This window comes from Micromys minutus (genome assembly GCF_963924665.1).
Source record: "Micromys minutus genome assembly, chromosome: 2".
Taxonomy (NCBI): domain Eukaryota; kingdom Metazoa; phylum Chordata; class Mammalia; order Rodentia; family Muridae; genus Micromys; species Micromys minutus.
This window is the reverse complement of record NC_137971.1, coordinates 18,570,457-18,590,904: the sequence shown is the minus strand read 5'-3', so window position 1 is coordinate 18,590,904 and position 20,448 is coordinate 18,570,457. Positions and strand designations below refer to the sequence as shown.

Below are 20,448 nucleotides of genomic sequence, written 5' to 3'. Positions count from 1 at the left end.
GGCCTGGGGACCCCTTGAGAGGTTAGATGAATAAGTCACCTAACTGCCAAACTCTTCTTCTCTATGGAGAAAGAAAAACATATTGCCTTACCCCCCCAGGTTGCAGGCTGTGCACACACAAAGAGGGATCATACGTGTGTCATGGTCTTGTATTCCAGGAGAGACATCCAGCAAGCTCAGAACCCCTAGGGATAGCCCCACCCAAAGTTTGTTTTTGGTTCCTTCTTGTCTCAGTACAACCCATCCTCTATGACACTTGTGACTGAAAATTCCCCAGTCCTTCCATCACAACTCCCTCCTCTTTGGTAGTTTGCTTATAACCCTCCTTTACTTGATGTCTGTCCCTTAGCAACCAGCAAGTGCTAACACTTGAGAACAAGAATGAGTCCCCTTCCTTATGTTCTACATGTTTGCATCTGGCAGGTGCTTAGACTAGATTCACTGAGTAGGACAGAATCAAAGCTTTTCTCTAAAACTGTTTAGTTACACTTTTCCAGAGAGTCTGTTCCACCTCCTCTGAGAATGTTTTCAAGATTCCAGAGGCTAAAAATATCATCCCAAAGCTTTTGAAAGAACTCTTCCATGTAAGGAGACCAGTGGAGACTCGTGAAGCTGGAAGTTTATGTCCGCCAGGTGGCGCCCTAACACACACGTCTCCTGATGCCTTTTTTTTTTTTTTTTTAAGATGGAAGAATTCTCCTTCCTAGTGTCAGTTGGCTTGGGCTCCCTGCTCATAGAAATGCCTTCAGCAGTCCAGCATCCAGATTCAGCTTCTAGAAGCACATTAAAGTCTCAACCATAGTCAAGGGCACTGAGCACATCCGTCCAAGGGGCTAATGAGTTAGGATCAGAACATACAGGTTTGGATTCTGATATGACACACAGACCGTAGGTCATTTTTCTGGGTCTCTGACAGAATAGCTGTAAACAGAACATGAGAAATATGCAAAAGTATTCGGAGCCAGCTTCATCTGTCTCCTCAGTCTCTAGCAGCTCCGGGAACAAGGGTAACTGCTTCAGTGCTCTGAACCCACTGTCCTCATTGGTGGATCGGAGCTAAGAGCACCATCAACTAGAGCAGTAAATACGATTTCTTGCCACAGGGCCTAACACAACAAGCATCCCCGTCCCCAAACCACACATATCCCTGGCCTCTAAAATGGTGCTCAATATTTAATAAGCACCCACGATCTGCTTGCAGCATGAAGTAATTTTACAAATGAAGTAATCGGGCACAGAGGGTTGGTTGGGCAACCCCTCCTCCATGGCTGACAGTGGGGTGAGCAATGGCAGACTTGACTCCAAGGCCATGTTGGCTTGTGTGGGTTTGTTACACACCACAATTTAAGCATTTATAACATGTATTTGAAGTTCCCTTGTATAGTGTATACTCAAATGTATCCCGGGGTGGCTGTGACAGGCCAAAGCATTTTTCTTCAAAAGGGAACCAGGCTGCTGGTGAGGGAATCTGCTGGTCTAGACCAGGGGCATGGAGGGGTTCTGAAGTGTAGGATCAGCTGTGGTCTTATGCAGGCATTGTTTTGTAGGCAAATGTGGCTTGCTTAGTGTCTTAGTTAGGGTTTTATGGCTGTGAAGAGACAACATTACCAATGGAACGCTTATATAGTAAGTATCACGGTAAGATGCATGGTGGTACGCAGGCAGACATGGTGCTGGAGAAGGAGCTGAGAATTCTACATCTTGCAGGCGGCAGAGACTGTGTTCCACACTGGGCAGAGCTTGAGCATAGGAAGCCTCAAAGCTCACCGACACAGTGACATGCGTGGGTCCTCCAACAAGGCTACATCTACTCCCACAAGGCTACACCTCCTAACAGTGCCATTCCCTATGGGCCAAGCAGGAAGTCTAAGAGGGCCATACCTATTCAGTCAACCACAGGTAGGTCCAGTACTGTTTCTATAGCCAACCAGCAAGCAGCTCCACTTATAATATGTACTGGGGGACTCCTATATACCAGGCTCCGGCAAAGATAGCTAAGCCAGGATAGACCACAGTTTATGATGTAACAGACTCAGAATTACTGCAGGAGGACTATTCAAATGGAGGCCCAGACAAGCAAATAACGGTCAGCGTGGGAAGCGAGACTCTAAACCAGCAAGTGCTTAAACCGGATATTGTCTGCTGGCTAAGGAGAGTCTGGAAAATGAGGAGCATTCTGAGTTCATGTGGGAAACTTGCAAGGAGTGACAGAGCTTGGGCACGGGTTGGGGAAGGAAGTGGAAAAAACCCAAGAGATTGGAAGTTGGTTGGGGACAGATTATGTAATATGCCACATTGACGAGACACAGCTCTGTGCTGTGTTCAGAACAGCTAGGTTTTGTAACACAGCTGAAGCACAAAGGTTGGCTTTTTGGCGAGGAAATCTGCAGCCATCGCTGGTTCCCTGGTCTAAAACCCTCTCTCTAGGCTTTAGGACAATGAAGAAAACGGCTGCTCTCTTGTCTCGTGTCACCGGAGGCTTACATGAGAATGCACAGAAAGCATGGGCCCTGTAATGGCATCTGGAACATATAGGACATGTCTTCTCTTAGACGTAGGCCTGTCCTGACCATGTTAGGTGACATCTTTTTATTCTAAGCAAGACGCAGAGATGGCCAGATGGTCAAAGTGTTTAGTGGTGTTGTGCTCTGTGCACTGTGGGGTGAGGCAGCTGGGCCTCCAGCAAACGATGTTTTCTTACTCTGACTGAGAGACCTTCACGGCAAGACAGTCTGAGGTCAGCTTTGGACATGAGCAGTTTGTGGTGGGCAAGTGCAGGGTACTGAGGGTGTCCCAGTGAAAACAGCTGTGCGTTCAGACCTGCTCATCAGGCTTGCCAGAGTTCTCCTCTATGGGAGAGAACTATGTCTCCAGTCTCCTGAGACGTTAATCAAGGGGGTCCAGCCAGAGGCTGGGAGGACAGTGTAGTTGCTTCCACTTAAGATCAGCCAGGCCTCAAGGCAGGGAGGGCTTGGGTGGCTCCAGATATGGCAAACTTGGCCTAGCAGCCGGGGCATCCTGGGCAGAAAGCCTGTCATGGGCTAGGGGGTGCGGGCATTCAGCCCCGGCCAAAATGAAGGAATGGGAAGCAGGGGGGGGGGGGGGAGGTGTTAGCCAGGGTGGAGGGCGCGACGGCAGGAAGCCGGGAGGCGCGAGCAGGGGTGGAGACCAACGAGAGGGACGGCCAAAGAACCGGTAGGAGGGCTGGAGAGGAGAAAAGAGGAGAAAGGGGAGGAAGGGTGCAGACGAGAAGCAACGCTGAGGATTCGGAGTAGAGGGAGAAGGGCAGGCCTCAGCAAGAGCAGCGGGAGCACCGGGGCCGGGCCGCCCCCGCGAGCAAGGCGCCGCCATTCCGCTGCTCGGGGCGCCACCGCCGCCGCCGCCGCGTCCGGGGGCCATGCTCCCGCCGCCCCCGCGCCAGCCGCCGCCCCAGGCGCGCACGGCCCGCGGCTCCCTGCGCCTGCAGCGGGCTTTCCTGCGCGGGCCGCTGGGAGTGCTGCGGCTGCTGCAGCTGCTGGCCGGGGCCGCCTTCTGGATCACCATAGCCACCAGCAAGTACCAGGGCCCCGTGCACTTCGCGCTCTTCGTGTCGGTGCTCTTCTGGCTCCTCACCCTGGGGCTCTACTTCATCACGCTGCTGGGCAAGCAGGAGCTGGTGCCCGTGCTGGGCTCGCGCTGGCTCGTGGTCAACGTGGCGCACGACCTGCTGGCGGCCGCTCTCTACGGGGCCGCGACGGGCATCATGATCGACCAGACGCAGCGCCACAGCTACTGCAACCTCAAGAACTACCGCCTGCCCTGTGCTTACCATGCCTTCCTGGCGGCCTCTGTCTGCGGCGGCCTCTGCCTCGGCCTCTACCTGCTCTCGGCACTCTACGGCTGCTGCCGTCGCTACCAGGGCAAGGAGGAGGTGGTGTGAGGCCACCCGCTCTACCGCGGCCCAGATCGGTGCGGGGATCCCTCCCGAGCCCTTCCTGCCGCCGCCCCGTGCCGGTGCTCCCCCTGCACCCTCTCCCTGCCTGCGTTTCCACTGCCCGCGCCCTGGATCCCCGACGTTCAGTTCTAGTCCGACTGCTGCACCGCAGCTCGGCTCAGATACCAGCTTCCAGGGACCCGCGCATCAATCCGAGGCGCCGACGCACACACCCTGTTGGGCCGCTCCAGGCGAAGCCTGGAAGTCCCTTTCCCCATTCCCTGTCGAGAGCTAGACGTGGACAGGCGCCGCCGCGTAGATCCGGGGGAGGCTCCTAAATTGGAACCAGTCTTTGGGCTGCGCCACTGCCCCCTCCCTCCTGCCCTGCATTTGGAGGAGCATCTCCTCCCTGCCCCCTCTTCCAGCCTAGGGTGGTGTAGAATGCAGTCAGGCAGCTGCAAGTGGAGCTAGGGACAGGCCTTAGCTAGTGCTGGGATGAATGACGCCTTTAGCTGTAGTTTGGATCTCTCCCTGCAATGAAGTCCTTGGGCGGGGTCAGCTCCAGGAGTGGTGGGTATAGCAAAAGTACCGCTGGCTGTGTCTTACTTAAGGACGCAAGTCTCTCTGCCTTTACCGTCGGGGTTCTTTCAGACTGGGGCAAATGTACTAACTTTCAGGCCTCTCAGATGTCACTCACCCCACCTTTAAATAAATTTGCCTTGGGGATCTCATGTGACCAAAGCTATTGTTAAGGTGCTGCTCACCTCTCTGGGAACCCAGATCCCTCTCTTCCGAGCAGCAGTTTTAAGATTAGAACCACACTCTTCCCTCTAAAGCAGTGGGGTTTCTAGGGGACCACGTCGGTGCTACTTCCACAGGAAGGCAAATGGGTCTGTCAACAGTGCTGCCTTCCCGCACAGATTCGCAGTTTGTTAGCGTAATGAGGGTGTCTGAGAAATCCCGCAGGTAGCACGGCCACACACCGTATTTTAGTTTTCTGGACTAACTCTTGGACCTAAGCCGTCTCCACCGCAAGATTGCGCCTATGCTGTCATTTCCACAGGTTTGACCCATTGAAGATTGGGAAGCTCCTCTTCCCCTGGGAATTCCTCTAACTGGGAGGGGGGTGGGGTTGTTTCACCCAATGACAAAGGAGCTGGAGACCCACTTCCCAACCAGAGACCTGAGAACAGTTGAGCATTCATTCACATTGTTGGAAACACGAAGCCAAGGATATCCAGATGATCTCCCAGTCCGAAGCACAGCCGCTTGTAAGAGATCTTGGCACGGACTCTGAGCAGCTGGTGGGGTGAGTTCTGCCACCAGATTGAGAACTGTCTGGACCTGGGGTGGACAGCTGGTGCCACCTCTAAGGTAAGGCATTTTGCGTAACTGGAAAGTGCCATAGGCTTCTAGTAGAACGCACTGGTCCACCTCCTCTTCCAAACTACAGCAACTTTATTCAGAGTCTGAAGAACAGCACTGATGTTACAAATTCAAGCTCAGCCTTCTCTGGAAACATGGGACATAGGACACTGTGTGTGTTAGAGATGGAGCCCAGAGCTCCTGTCATGTTCAAGGGGCACCTGACACAGAGCCACACCCCAGTCCCTGCAAGTGCATCTTCCAAGCTCTGCAGCCATTATGAAGGCAGTGGTTGGAGTGGAGTATAAATTTTATGTAGCACTACTGTGTGGGCACACTGCTTGAAGGCATGCGTTCTTTGCATACTGCTGTGAGATCAATGTCCAGGTCTCCTTGGTGATGAGTGATGGAGGTTGGCTTTGAACCCTCACAGTCCAGTTTCTTCAATGCCAGGCTGTGTGGTAAGGGTCAATACGTATTTGACCTGGTTCAGGACCCAGCATCAGGACCTAAAACTTACCTTTATAACCAGCTTTGAGGGCAGTTTGGTGACAGTGAGGACAGTCACACAGTGCAGCCATCACCACCACGTGCCTCCAGAAGGGCTCTCATCTTGCAAAACAGAAAGTCTATACCCACTAGGATTATGAGAGTTTGAACTGGGTATGCTTGTACAGGCACGTAATCCTAGGGAGGTATTGGAGGTTATGGAGGGTGGGGTTCAGGGCCAGCCTGGGCTACATAGTTCCAGGCCAACCCTAGTCATATGATTAGGCCCTATCCTCCAAGGAAACAAAGCAACAAAATGGTTCGTTGTTGTTTATTTTCTCTGGGAGATCCCAGTGCACGACCTCCTGTGTTCTTCATTGCCTTGGGCTAGCTCTGCTGCTCAGCTCCAAAAGGGATGACTTTCCTTCCTTCCCTTCCGACCCTGTATCACTGCTGGGACACCTTGATAGTGGGTGACTTTTGTTCTTATGTTACAGGTTTCCACTTTACTGAGGCCTCAAAGATTCCCAGAGGGGTGAGAATGCCACAAGCCCTCCCTGATTGGCTGAACCGGTCTGCCTGGGACCAGAGGAAGGGTTGGGAGTCTTTGCTGCTCTAGGGCAGGCGGGGGAACAGCAGTCTCTTTGCATACTGTCTGGTGGAAGAGCCGTGATGGAGAAGACTGGTTTCTTTCTTGATGCAAGAGGATCCCCAAGCTCCGATGTTATAATTTAGGCGCAAGATCCGCTCACTTGGGACTGAACTCTGCCCGTCTCCCATCCCCTAAACGATGGGTCTTGGTTCCAGCTCCTGTTCTTTATCTGTCTGCCTGTTTTAGATCACAGTCTAAGCTCAGGCCCAGTCCCCTCAGGATCTCCTCAGCCCCAGTGCTCTGGGTCTGAGGCCAGCTGACCTTACTCAGGAGCACACACCTCGGCCTTTCTGGTGCCTCATATACCCTAATGTGCCTGTAGCATGCTGGAGCTCACTAGCTCTTCTCCATGTGCCTTCTAGCTTTGCTTCACAGATAAGACCATTATGATGCCCCCTTTCCTCAAATGGCACAGTACAATCACCATGATGTGGCCAGAGCATTTGGAAACTGTCTTACCTCTCCGACACTGGGACTGGGGCCAGGCCAAGGCCACCCAGAAAGCTCCCAACCATAAGTCGTGGGCCTCTTGTGGGCCCAGGAGACAATTTCTACAATGTATACACAGGCCAAGCAGGGGTGGGTTTTGGTGTAGGGAGGGTGCTTAGATAGAGGGACCATGTGCCTTATCCAGTAGTGTATTCATGGTTAGCCCAATAGACTTTTTTGGAATAAAGTTTGTTTTGTCTGATCTCGTGTTTGGGTCTCACACCCTGGTCCTCTGTGGTAACTTTCCGCTAAGTTCTTCTAGTACTCAGCCCTTGCCTTCTGGGAGAGAAGGGAAAATGAGCTCACAGCCTTCCACTGTGGCTAGTCGGGGCCCGAGGACAGGATTCAGAAGAAACTTTCTGTTTTGGGTTGGTACTGAAGGTACAGAACTTTCTCCCCCCTGTCTGCTCTCTACTGGTCCTTATTTATGAGTGCCATTCCCTGTCAGGCTGGGAGTGACTCTTGTAGAGCCAGCATGGTTCTGTTCTGGTCCAGCCCCATCATACAGAGGAGGAGTTAGTCCAGGACACAGAGGCAACAGTGTCTAACGCCATATGGAAAAACTTGGAGGCGCCTGGAGCCCAGGCCTGGTCTACTACTGTGCCTGGCCTGTGGCCCTAACCCCCCCCCCCCCAGAGGTTATTGGCCAGCTATTCCCTGCAGACAGAGATGCCCTGGAATAGTGAGACTTGGAGCAGAAGGGAGCTGTCTCCTGGGCTCCTCCTGCTGCTGGGAAGTAGGATTCTGCCATCAGAGCTTATGGCACTGGGAGCGGCTCTAGCTGGCATCTGATGCCAGATGTGTTCCAAGCCTGCCTGCTCTCCCTGAGCCTCTGCTCCAGAGTGACGACCAGTGACATGGGCACATGCCCACCTCCCTTCTCTGTTTGTTTTGGCTTGGAGATTTCCAGGGTGAAGTGGCCCTTGCTGCTGCACCCTGACTTCTCTCCTCTCTTGTCTATTTCTTTGTGTGCTTGTATGTGCACGTGTGCCGCCAAATATGCACATGGAGGCCACTGTCAACTTCAGATGTCTCCCTCATTTTCCTCAATTGCAAAACCATGTAGTTCTGACTGGGATGGAACTGGCTATGTAGACGAGTCTAGCCTCAAAGTTACAGTGATTCCCCTGCCTCTGCCACTGTACCTGGCTTCTATCTTATTCTCTTTAGATATGTTTATTTTATTTTATGTGTATGAGTGTTTCGTTCCCATGTATGGCTGTATTGAAATATTTTTATTGCGGGTTTTCTGCCCCACTCTTTCCCATTTAGCTCATCACACAGAAACATCAGAATTTATTAACAAGCTTCAAACCTGAGACTACTATAACCCGCTAGGCTATTGATAACCAGATAAACGTCCTGTTACTTCCAACCAAACCTTGCTCTGTTTATGTGCATCTTCAAGGAGGCCTTCTTTGGGGCACATGCTCATGGTCGGTCCTGCCTTATAGCAACCTCCTTCTCTCTCTCCTTCTCCTGGTGTCTACCTGAGAGACCACACTCGATCTCAAGTTTTGCCTTCCCAACCTCTCTGCCCACTCATAGGTTCAGCCTTTGATTAACCAATCAGGGATTATTGGGGAACATTCTTTACAGCACATTGGTTAATACAGTGCCCCAAGATCAGGTTGCAATATGGTCAGGAGCACTGAATTCAGCTTCTGAATACACAGCGCACAAGACCAACCTCCAACAACTGGGTAACTTGTTCATTTCAGAAACAGAGTGGTGGATGCTTGTGAACTACCATGGGGACGCTGGAAATCAAACCTGGGCCCTTTGCAAGACCAACAAGTGCTCTTCTTACATGCTGAGCCGTATCACCCCCACCCCCACCCCCTTTTTTTTCAAAATGGGAGTTAGCCTCAGAAGCTTTTATGAGATGGTGTGGGGAGTACTCATGTGTTTTGAGAGGTTGGAAACCTTGGTTTTCAAGTTTTGTTTTCCCTCGTAGGTTCTCTGAAGGATTTGTAGAGTGAAGACTGTCTTTTTTTCTTTGAAATTCCCTTTCAGGCATCTTGCCCAGTGGTTGAAACACTTGTTGCTCTTTCGGAGGACCCAGGTTCAGTTTCCCAGTACTCACACTGGGGTTCAAAGTCATCTATATCTCTCTCCAGTTCTAGGGGATCTGATGCCCTCTTCTGACCTCCTCGGGCGCCAGGCATGTATGCAGTGTGCGTATACACATTCCACCAAAACGAAGTGAATTTAACAAGAAATGTTCCTTCTTCCCCGAGCTGTTAAAGAGCTCCCGTTGCAAGAGAAAAAAAAAAATGGTGTCAGGAGGAAGTATTGCCAAAGGTCTTTTCCTGGCACTTGAAGCAATGGAGATGAAAGGGTCAGCTCTTCATGAGGAGTAGCAGAAAGAAGAGCGATTGGCAGGGACCTTTCTTTACATATTTCCTATCAAAGCCTGCTAAGGAAATGCTATTACTTCCTGGTACATTTCTGTCTCGAGCCAGGGCTGTTAAGCAAACTGGCTATTACAAATCTGGATTATATCAACTTCTCCCCTCGGTGTGCTGAGCCCCGCTCTCCTGCTTCCTGGTGCAGCTCCCGTCTGCCAGAAGCGCGCAGACCACCCCAAACCCAGACCGTCCTTCAGTGTAACCCCTCAGTCCTGACTCTCAAAGGCTCCTCATAGCCCCTTCTGTGGCTCCTGAGCAACCAATATAACGGACTCTTTTTCAGGCAGATCAACCCAATTTCATGCTGGTTGGTCTGCGGAGTCTTAGGTAGTTTCCAAATCCTGTGTGGATAAGAACTTCATCATTCGGCCAATGGGGATAACGCGGGTGCCTCCCTCACTGGATTAAAAAGAGCCATGAGATGCTCACCGGACCATAGATCAGAGGGTCTGGTGACTAAATCTATGTAGCTCTGCTGAGGCAGCATGGCTGTCCTCTGCAGGATTTCTTAAGACCTCGTAGATTAAAAGCAGCACCGATACCACGCCCCATAGTGTGTAGTGATGAGGAATGTGAATTTTCCTCTGCCCAAGGCACCAGGTCTCTTTCCCACCCGAGAGACGTTCCTATGGTTGGAGGTCCTTCTTTGTTTTCTCTTTCTCATTCCCTTGAATTCCCCTGCCTTGTCTCTATCTCCAAAAGTACCCTCTCCTGCCTTCCTTTCAGCTAGCAAAGGACTTGTTATCTGAAGAACTTATCTGGTGGGGGTCGGAGGTGGGTAAAGAAGCCTCTGACTTCAGCTGTCAGTAATGGAAAGGTGAGAGATTACCCTCAGGAGTTTGTTTATATGTTTTTATCAATCCTGACTTATCTGGGCAAAAGGAGCTGTTTTCAGTCACCTAGCTGACACATATCCTCCCTTTGCAGTGACTTTTCTGCTTCTCAGATAGATAATCAGTGGTTAAATTTATCAGCTGTTTACTGTCTCCTCCTTGGGTTCCTGGGAACTAGTAAACTTATTACTGATGTACTGGCTAGTTTTGTGTCAACTTGACACAAGCTGGAGTTATCACAGAGAAAGGAGCCTCCGTTGAGGAAATGCCTCTATGAGATCCAGTTGTACAGCATTTTCTCAACTAGTGATCAAGGTGGGAGGGCCCAGCCCCTTGTGGGAGATGCCATCCCTGGGCTGGTGGACCTAGGTTCTGTAAGAAAGCAAGCTGAGCAAGCCAGGGGAAGCAAGTCAGTAAGTGACATCCCTCCATGTCCTCTGCATCAGTTTCTGCTTCCTGACCTGATTGAGTTCCAGTCCTGACTTCCTTTGGTGATGACCAGCGATATGGAAATATAAGCTGAATAAACCTTTTTCTCTTCAACTTGCTTTCTTGGTCATGATGCTTGTGCAGGAATAGAAACCCTGACTAAGACACTGGGCTTGACTTTTCAATTTAATTTTATATGTATGGGTGTTTTGCCTGCATGGATGTCTGTGTACCACTTAAGTGTATCACGTGCTCACAGAGATCTAAAGAGCATGTCAGATCCCCTGGAACTGGAGTTATAGACAGTTGTGAGCCACAGTGTGAATGCTGAGAACTGAGCCTGAGTCCTTTGGGAGAGCAGCCAGTGCTCTTAACCATCTGTTTACTTGTTGATGGACATTTACGTTGTTTCAAAGGCTTCCTTACTAATGCGGTTATTATGAGAACATGACTGGACAAGACTTCATTCAGACTTCAGTTTCTCTTAAGATACCTATCAGTGATGTCAGTCATGTAGTACCTTTTGATTTCTGAGATGAGGTGGGTTGTGGGTTTGCTGAACGTTTGTATCAAGCAGGGTAAGTCTGGACTCAGGATAAATTAAGGAGATTTTCATCTTATTCTATGTGCTGGAATAGTTTGTATTTTTCGGGGAGGGGCTTTGTTTGATTTTTATTTGTTGTTTGTTTGTTTGTTGTTTTTGTTGTTTGGGTTAAGACAGGGTCCTGCTATGTAGCTCTGTCTGGTCTGGAACTCACTATGTAGACCAAGCTGGACTCAAGCTCACAGAGACACATCTCCCTTGCTGCCACCCCTACTCCTGAGTGCTGGGATTGGAAGAATGCACTGCCATACCTGCCAGGTCCCCCTCACTGCCCCAGTGTTTGCAAACAGGGTTTGTGTAGCCTTGGCCATTCTGGAACTCACCCTGGAGACCAGGCCAGTCTCAAAATCACAGAGATCTGCCTGCCTCTGCCTCCCAAGTGCCAGGATTAAAGGCGGGCACCACCAGTCCTGCACAAGTGATTGAACTCAGGGCTCTGTGCACGCTAGGCAAGCATCTACTATTCTGGGCCCAGAGTGTGATTCCCCCCAGAAGGATGAAGGCTATTAAGGAAGGCATGCATGCACACTCTTGTAAACTTAGCACTTGGGAGCATGGAAGGTTAAAACAGGGGATCAAGAGATTGAGTTTGAAAGCTAGAGACCAGCCTGGGCTTATATATAACAAGACCTTGTTTCAAAAAATTTTTTTGAGTTATTTACCTCTATCTTTTCATGAAAGATATACAATGAATCCTTGGGAGGATTAATGCATGTTGTTGTCCAGCTGTTGTAACAAAAACACATTTCAGGAGCTTAACAAAATGCAATTGATTTATAGTCATACATACTTTTAGTTTAATTTTTTGATATTTTATTTATTTTTATCTTATATGCATATATGGCTGGTCTGCTTATATGTATGTCTGTGTACCATGTTTGTTTTTGGTGCCTGCAGAGGTCAGAAGGGGACATCAGATCCGATAGACCTGGAGTTACAGATGGTTGTGAGCTGCCAAGTGGGTGTTAGGAATTGAACCTGTGTCCTCTGCAAGAGTGGCCAGTGCTTAATTTTAATACAATCTTAAAATAGAGCGTCATCTTTCCAGGCCCTCCTTTTTTTTTCTTAAAATAAATATTTTATCAGTTCTTACAGAATTTCACACAATGTATTTTGACCACATGAATTCCCAGTTCCTCCCAGATCCTTCCCAACTTCCTGTCTCCTTAGATAGTTCATCTAAAAATCCCAGTTTTTGCTCCACACATTTCTAGGTGTAGGGCCATCCATTGTCCATGGGAGCACAGTCAGCCCACCAGGAGCCAGATCCTAAAAAGAAAAAAGAAAAGAAAAGAAAAGAAAGAAAAGAAAGAAACTCTCTGGACTAAAAAAGTGGCCACGAAGTTTATAGGACTTGTTGCTCTTGCAGAGGACCCCAGGTTCAATTCCTAGCAACCATATGGTGGCTCCCAACTATCTGTAACTCCAGTACCCAAGGATCTGATGCCCTCTTCAGACCTCTGTGGGTACCAGGCACATGTGATACACATACATACACATAGCAAACATGTCCTACACACAAAACAAAATGCACATAAATACATAAAGTAAAATACACATTAAACAAATCTAAAACAAAACAAAACCCTTGACCCTCCCTGTCAGTTAGGGGTAGAGCTCATGACCCCATTCCTATTCCATGATGGAATGCTGGTTTAGTTTCTCCTCTCATAATGGCCCACAGTGGTTTGTCTCCAGAAGCAGGGGATGGTTTCTCTGAGGAACTTTCCCTTTGCAGGGAGCTGGCTGCTCTAGGGAGGGAGGTAGCCATATGTACGTTTCTGACTTTTAAAGGTCTTGGTCTGCAAGCAGCATTCAACAACCCCACTCACTTCCTTGGAAATTACATGTATGTTCTAACCTGTGCAAAGGGGCTGAGAGCCATTATCCCAAGACGAGCAGTCTCTGCCCATCGATCCCGTGGTTCTGTGGAAGGGGAGTGTACTATATGTGAGGGGGTGATCCCTGACTGGTTTCTGTGGGTGGTAGTTAACTGCCTCTTTCGTGGGAGCCATGAGGTTTATTAGGGAGGTTTTTGCTGCTCTCCACTGTGAGAATTTTTTGTGCCAGTGTTTGATGAATGGTTGTTTTCATGGCTGCCAAGAGCTACCAAGGAAGGATGTAACCGCGGACATTTGTTTCCATGCTGGTTGTCCAACAACTCACTGTCTCCCAGCTGGGAAGCTCATTACTCATGGGTTCTTCTTTCCCAGGTACAAGAACATAAAGATGTATTTATGGAATGCCGGTCAAAGGCGAAGGCAGCAAAGCTGTTCATCAAAAAGAATCGCAGCAGCCAATGAGCGCGTTTGCACACAGGAGACGAAAATGCAGATATTAAAGAGAACCTGAAAACTTGACTCGAGCAATCTTTCCCTTTTCCACTCATTAAAAGAAAGGGACGCACCATTCACACCATGTAGAATTCCACCTAACGGGTCTCACTTCTCGATGTGTGATTCCTGAGGCTTTGCTTGTTCTCAGAGCTACGCAGCCATTGCCACAAGCCTGTTCCAGAACAAGTTCACCCTCAAAAGAAGCACTGTGTGTCTTGTCAGTAGCTCTGATTTCCCTCTTCAGTCCCTGGTCACACCAGCTTTGTCCCCAGGTATGGGTGTGTCTCAGGTATGGGTGAGCATACTGTAGTCTCGAGAGACCGTTCCCCCATCCATCTTAGAGCCTCATTTACTTTTCTTTCTTTCTTATAAAAAAAAGATTTATTATGAATACAGCGTTCCAACTGCATGTATACCTGCAGGCCAGAAGAGGGCACCAGATCTCATTACACATGGTCATGAGCCACCTTGTGGTTGCTGGGAATTGAACTCAGGACCTCTGGAAGAGCAGACAGAGCTCTTAACTTCTGAGCCACCTCTCTAGCCATGATTTACTCTTCTTATAGTTATGACCGAATATCCAACAAGAGTAATATAGGGAAAGAATGGCTTGTTTTGGCTTACACACTGAGGATGTAGTCACCACGTAGGAGAAGACAGGGCAGCTGGGGACTCCTTGGTGGAAGGAAAGGGAGGTGGCAGTTATATCCCACAGGAAGCAGAGAGAGATAAACACTGGTACTCAGCCCTTCTTTGTTTTATTCAGTCCGGGACGCTAGCCTATGGGATGGTGCCATTCACTGTCAGGATGGTTCTATCCTCAGCTAAACATTTCTGGAAACTTGTAAGGTGGTGGTAATGCATGCTTTTAATCCTAGTACTCAGGAGGCAGAGGCTGGTAGCTTTCTCTCTATGGGTGTGAGGTCAGCCTGGTCTACAAAGTGAGTTCCAGGACAGCCAGTGCCACATAGAGAAACCCTGTCTCAAAAAAAAAAAAAAAAAAAAAAAAAAAAAAAAAAAAAAAAATCTGGAAACTTCTTCAAGGACTCACTCAGACATGATGGCTTATTTTTGTAATGAATATTTTTTTTTCAATTTTATTGATATTCTCTGTATTTACATTTCAAATGTAATACCCTTCCCCAATTCCCCTCCCTCATCCCCCTCAACTTGCTTCCATGAAGGTGCTCCCTCTCCCAATCTCCCTCTCCACCTCAGTGCCTTGGCTGTTGATGGTGTTGTTCTTCCCATGAGGGTGCAAACCCTTCAGCTCTTTCAGTCCTTTCTCTAGCTCCTTCATTGGGGTCCTCGTGTTCAGTCTGATGTTTAGCTGCAAGCATCCTCATCTGTATCTGTATGACTCTGGGAGAGCCTCTGAGGAGACATTCATGTCTGGTTCCTGCCAGTAAACACTTCTTGGCGTCAGCAATAGTGCTTGGGTTTGGTGGCAGTATATGGGGTTGCTCTCCAGGTGAGGCAGTCTCTGTAGATCTTTTCTTCAATCCCTGCTCCTCTATTTGACCTTGTATTTCCTCCCATGTTTTGTTCTCCCTTCTAAGGACTGAGGCATCCACATTCTGGCCTTCCTTCTTTTTCAGCTTCCCAAGTTCTGTGGATGGTTTCTTGGGTATTCGAGTTTTTTTTTTTTTTTTGGTGGGGGGGAATGGATAATATTCTTACAAATGAAATATTTATATATTTTGCTTGTTTACCTGTTACATATTCCTTTGAAATATTTTTAAGTAGGGGCTCAGAATGCAACTCACTTGCCTAACAATCACAAGGTGCCAAGGCTAGATTTTTAGCAGCACATAAATCAGACATACTTGTAATCTTAGCACTTAGCCCCTGGGAGGTGAAGGCAGGGGGATCATTTTTAGCTACATGGTGAATACCACCAGCCTTGGCTAAAGACTCTCCATTAAAAATGTTAAAAAGTTGTGCCAACATAAAGTTTGCCTTTCAGCCATATTTTGAGTCCGCTTCTATAAGAAGTCTGTTCACGCCATTGGGCAGCATGAAGTCTGTTCACACCACTGGGCAGCATGAAGTCTGTTCACACCACTGGGCAGCATGAAGTCTGTTCCCATCACTGGGCAGCATGAAGTCTGTTCACACCACTGGGCAGCATGAAGTCTGTTCACACCACTGGTCAGCATGAAGTCTGCTCACACCGTTGGGGACCATGAAGTCTGTTCACACCATTTGTTTGCCATCACCACTGCCCATCTGCAAAGCTCTTCCCATCTCACAGGATGGAAATTCCCACCCAAAACAACTCGTTTCCTCTCACATCATTCTACTTCCTGTTTGTGTGAATTTAGCCACACCAGGAACCTCACATGAAGGAAATCTGCACAGTTTAGTTTTTGTGACTGTTGCGATACAAGTCAGAATCCCCACACACGCACACCTCTCTGGGACAGAGTTTCACTTAAGGCTGAACACTATCCTAGTGTATGATTCTAGTGTTGTGTGTTTATTCATCTAGTGATGGACACCTGGGTGTGTCCACTCAGTGCTAGCAGGAGAAATGACACCACAGACCTGGACATACACATATCCTTTTAGACCCTGTGTTCAATTCTTCTAGGCAGTGTGTAACCAAAAGTGGAATTGTTGGATTACATAATTCTATTTTTAAATGTCTGAGAAATTTCTATGCTGTTTTCCGTATACGATGCTGTTGGGAGTTGGTTTCTAATGCTTTGTCTTGACTCAGCTCCCAAATTAGGAATCTGCATGTCCAGATTGAAGGTCCTTGTCCCCAACTAGTTTTTGATTGATCAAAAAAGAGCCAATGGCCAGTGGCTGAGCGGGGGGGGGGTGGGGGGGGGTGGGACAGGACTTCTAGGTTTCCAGGAGATTAAACACAAGGAGGAGAAAGAAAGGATCTCCAAGAAGAAGGGAGTAGGACAGACCATGCCGGGAAGGAACAGGAGAGGGTAATGGCTGAAATGTAGGTACAAGGAAGAAAGCAGCCCTTCAACCCCAAAGAGCTGCCCAAAAGCATCTTGGGTAGCAGAGATAAGGGGGCTGCCCAGGAGCCAGGGCAACATGATAAAATGTAGATTTAAGAGATGATAAATCGGGCTGGAGAGATGGCTCAGCAGTTAAGAGCACCAACTGCTCTTCCAAAGGTCCTGAGTTCAAATCCCAGCAACCACATGGTGGGATCCAATGCCCTCTTCTGGTGTGTCTGGAAGACAGCTGACAGTGTACTCACATAAAGTAAATAAATAAACCTTTAAAAAAAGGAAAGGAAACAAAAACAAAAAAATATTTAAAAAAAGAGAGATGTTAAGTGAAGAACACTGGAGGGAGAATGTGCTGGCTGGGGGAGGAAGTGCCCAACCATTGAGCTTATCAGAGCATAACAAAACTAGCTGGCGTATGTGTGTCTTCCATTTGTGAATCCAGAGAGCTCTTGGGCAGGTGCAGCACTTTCGACCGCCACTTACAATCCCTGTGACAACACACAAGGGTATCAATTTCTCTACAGCCTCACCCACACTTATTGTTTTTTTTAATGCATTTTAATAGAGTCTGACTATGTAGCCCAGGCTGGCCCAACTCACAATCCTCCCTCTCAGACTCAGCAGCACTCAGGTTACAGGGATATGTCACCAAGCTCAGGCAGACATCCATTTTGAAGCATCCACTAATCGCCTAGTGTGTCAGGCCTCTATTCTTGGTACAAACTGGAGATACCCAGATGTTGAATTTCCTTGTTCTCAGAAGCTCAGGTCACCGTGGGGAGAAATGCAGGGCGATGGGCGTCCACTAGAGGTAAGACAGAGTTCTGCACAAGCGTAGAAAAGGAGGTGAGGGATTCCGTGAGAGAGGTCCCCAAGGGCTGAGCTATAAACAGGATATGGATGGTGGATGGGAGGTAGTCAGCAGCATGCCTTCCTCAGGGCCTCGGCTCTTCTCAGATGCTAATCTTACTTTTGTATAATATTCCTTCCACACTTTATAAAAAAGTATTAATTGAGGCGTGTTGTTCGTTCTTATGTATGAGGCATGTGGGGGTGCCGAGGATGACTTTGCAGTTAGTTATCTCTAGTCATCTTTATATGGGCTTTGTGGGTCAAACTCAGGCTGTTAGGCTGGCGCAGCAAGCATCTTGACCCTCTGAGTCATCTCGCCACGCCCCCCCTCCACACACATAAGGGACTAACCCCTAAAACCAATATGGTGTTGTAAAAATGACCCAGAGTGCTCTCTGGGGGATTGGTTTCTTGCCTTGTTCCAGATTGGATCTCTTGCTCTGGGGATGTCAGTCATTATGCTATGAAGGCACTCAAGAGCCCCTCTGGAAAGCCCCAAATGAGAAAGTACCAGAACCTCCTTCCAGCTTGACAGTATGCTAGTACCAGCTCCAAGTTAGCAGCCATGTTATGCTTCGTCCGGCCTCAGATGCAGGCCAAGTTGACATCTAGCTGCGGTGTCATCAAAACCCACAGGCTGCCCATTCAAACACCTCCAAACCCTAGAACCCTAGAATGGTGTGACGCAAAGCATCCTTGTTGCTCGTTGAGGAGTTTTGTTTTGTTTTGCTGAGCGCCATCTTGCCCAGTTTCCATGGCTCTGGGGACTGAAGCCGGAGCTTTGTGCATGCCAGGCCAGCGCTCTGCCAGCCTGAGGTGCTAAGTTTTGAAATAATTTGAACAATTACTGAGACATATGAAAAAGACAAGGCATATTCTGAAGGTGATGAGAAAACCATAGAGGCTAGCATGGGAGATCTGGCTAGGAACTAGAATTTGAAGGGCAGAGATGCTGCTGAAGAGTAGGCAAGGGCGCCCCCTCGTGGCAGAAGATATGCGTAACCATTCATTCTTTCCAGCTTGCGCTCAGCATGTCAGCCTAGAATTCCTCCAAAAGCCATAGTAAATTTTATGACACAGTTATGTGGCCCATAAACACACTTTGATAGCGATGCAAGACTATCATCTGAAATGTCAAGTTAAGGTTTTAAGTGTCCTCTTTAATAATTTTCTGTTCTCTCGTAGCCTTTTGTTTTTATCTGCAAGGCACAAAGCCTGCTGATTCGTGATGTTCGGGAGGGGACAAGTATGTAGAATTCAATTATAAAATGTCAGAGTTAGGCTGAGAGGTTTTTCTAAATGGCATAGCGCTTGCTAGTATATGCCACGCTCTGGGTTCCATTACCATTACTGAAAATAACTAAGATCATCCCCAAAGTCGGCCAGTATCTTATGAACAGGGCAAGGCTTTGCTCATTGCTCTGGTCTTTAGCGCCTTCTTTTACCCTCTCGTATTCGTCCCAAATCATATGTAGGAATTTGGGAATCATATTCCTCAATCTGATCATAGCCGGAGGGGAAAATAAATATAATTTAACACGGCCACCAGCCACAGCCCAGGTAGAAAAGTTGCCAAGAAAATGAGATTTGCCTTTGGAGGGAGCTGCTGATGGTAGAATTCCAGGTGGTTAGGTCACTGAAATAAGCAATTTTTTTTTTTCTCTCTAAGGAGGGAGGTTTTTTTTTTTTTTTTTTTTTTTTTTTTTTAAGACAGGATCTTGCTATTTAGCTCAGGCTGTCTGGTGGCGCTAGGATTACAAATCCACTCTCCCCCTGGCTGGAGACAGAGGCAGGTAACCTTAACTCTTCCCTATGCTCAGGCTTTCACTGGAGGACTCAGTGGGCTGTATTCTGTTGAGTCCGGTTAGTGTCTCCTATGGAGCTAAGAGCTCACGGAGGGTGAAATGGGAGACTTCTTATTCCTGCCAGTCTCCGTGCCACCATTTTAAGGGAAGAGATATTAAACTGGGTCTTAGATCGGAAGAAGTGAGAACATGCAAAGCTGGAAGACACATGTGTGAGTGGACACTGACAGACATGGATCACTTGGGGACATTTGTGCATTGAAGTTACTTCAGCCAGTTTCTTCGGTAGCTTCGGTGTAGGCAGAGGACCCACCAAGCAATTAGGCAGCGACTTTGCATGTACCAAGTGGACGAATGGGCAAGCCCATGGAACCAAGCCACACGGATACCTATCCTACTGGGGTGTGTGAGGAAAGACTCCCTGAAGGGGTGAGGTGAGCTCTGAGCCATGCTGTGGAAAGAGTAGGAGTTGGTCAAAGAAAAACCGTGTGGAGGAAAAGGCACAGCAGTGGGAGGAGATGTGATGTGCTGGGGCAGGTTCTCTGGGAGCTGAATATGCCGGGGCCTGGGGGGGGGTTCACTGTGCCCCCAAAGATGACTCATGTGAGCAGAGGCCTGGGTTATGGTGTGTGTGCAGGAGGGAATAGGATAGAGCGGGAATGGCTATGGTCTCTCTAGGTTCAGGGATGAGCTGGGTCAGAAGAAGGAGAAGTGGAGTCTGCAGAGGCTGCATGTATGAGAGACTAAGAGGGCCCTGGGAACAGTCATCCAAAGGCGAGGTAGACTTCCAGCAGACAGCTTTAGGATGTGTAGCATTCTAGCCTTCTGGACTTCCAAAGATGGTGATGATTCTCCTCATCCTCTTCTTCCTCCCCTCCTCCTTTTCCTCTTCTTTCTCTTCTAGACAAGGTCTCATGTATCCCAGGCTGGCCTTGAACCAGTTGTGTAACTGAGGGTAGACCTCATCTCCTGATGCTCTTACCACTATCCCCAAGTGCTGAGGTTACAGGTATGTACCTGGGGTTGATGCTGGAGATCAGACCTAGGGCTAGGCAAATACTCCATTAACTGAGCTACACCATTAACTCTGGGTTTCCAAAGATCCTTGTCTGGTTTCTGGGTTGGGAGTGGGAAGAACTTAGAATAAAAATGAACATGGGGTGCTAGAGAGATGGCTCAGCAGTTAAGAGCACTGATTGCCCTTGCTGAGGTCCTGAGTTCAATTCCCAGCAACCACATGGTGGCTCACAATCATCTGTAATGCCCTAGTGTGTTTGAAGACAGTGACAGTG

At 48.5% G+C, this 20,448-nt stretch overlaps 1 protein-coding gene across 1 annotated transcript; it reads left to right on the top strand.

The window, feature by feature from the left end:
• Positions 1 to 3,210: 3,210 nt before the first annotated feature.
• On the top strand, positions 3,211 to 7,030 carry MARVELD1 (MARVEL domain containing 1). Its single transcript, XM_080913175.1, has 2 exons — positions 3,211 to 5,287; positions 6,265 to 7,030. Exon 1 carries the CDS (start codon positions 3,398 to 3,400, stop codon positions 3,917 to 3,919), a length of 522 nt encoding a protein of 173 aa, XP_080769301.1. The 5' UTR covers positions 3,211 to 3,397; the 3' UTR covers positions 3,920 to 5,287; positions 6,265 to 7,030.
• The last annotated feature ends 13,418 nt before the right edge of the window (positions 7,031 to 20,448 follow it).

Coding starts and splice junctions, on each gene's coding strand:
- MARVELD1 (XM_080913175.1), top strand. CDS start 3,398: ATGCTCCCGCCGCCCCCGCGCCAGCCGCCGCCCCAGGCGCGCACGGCC.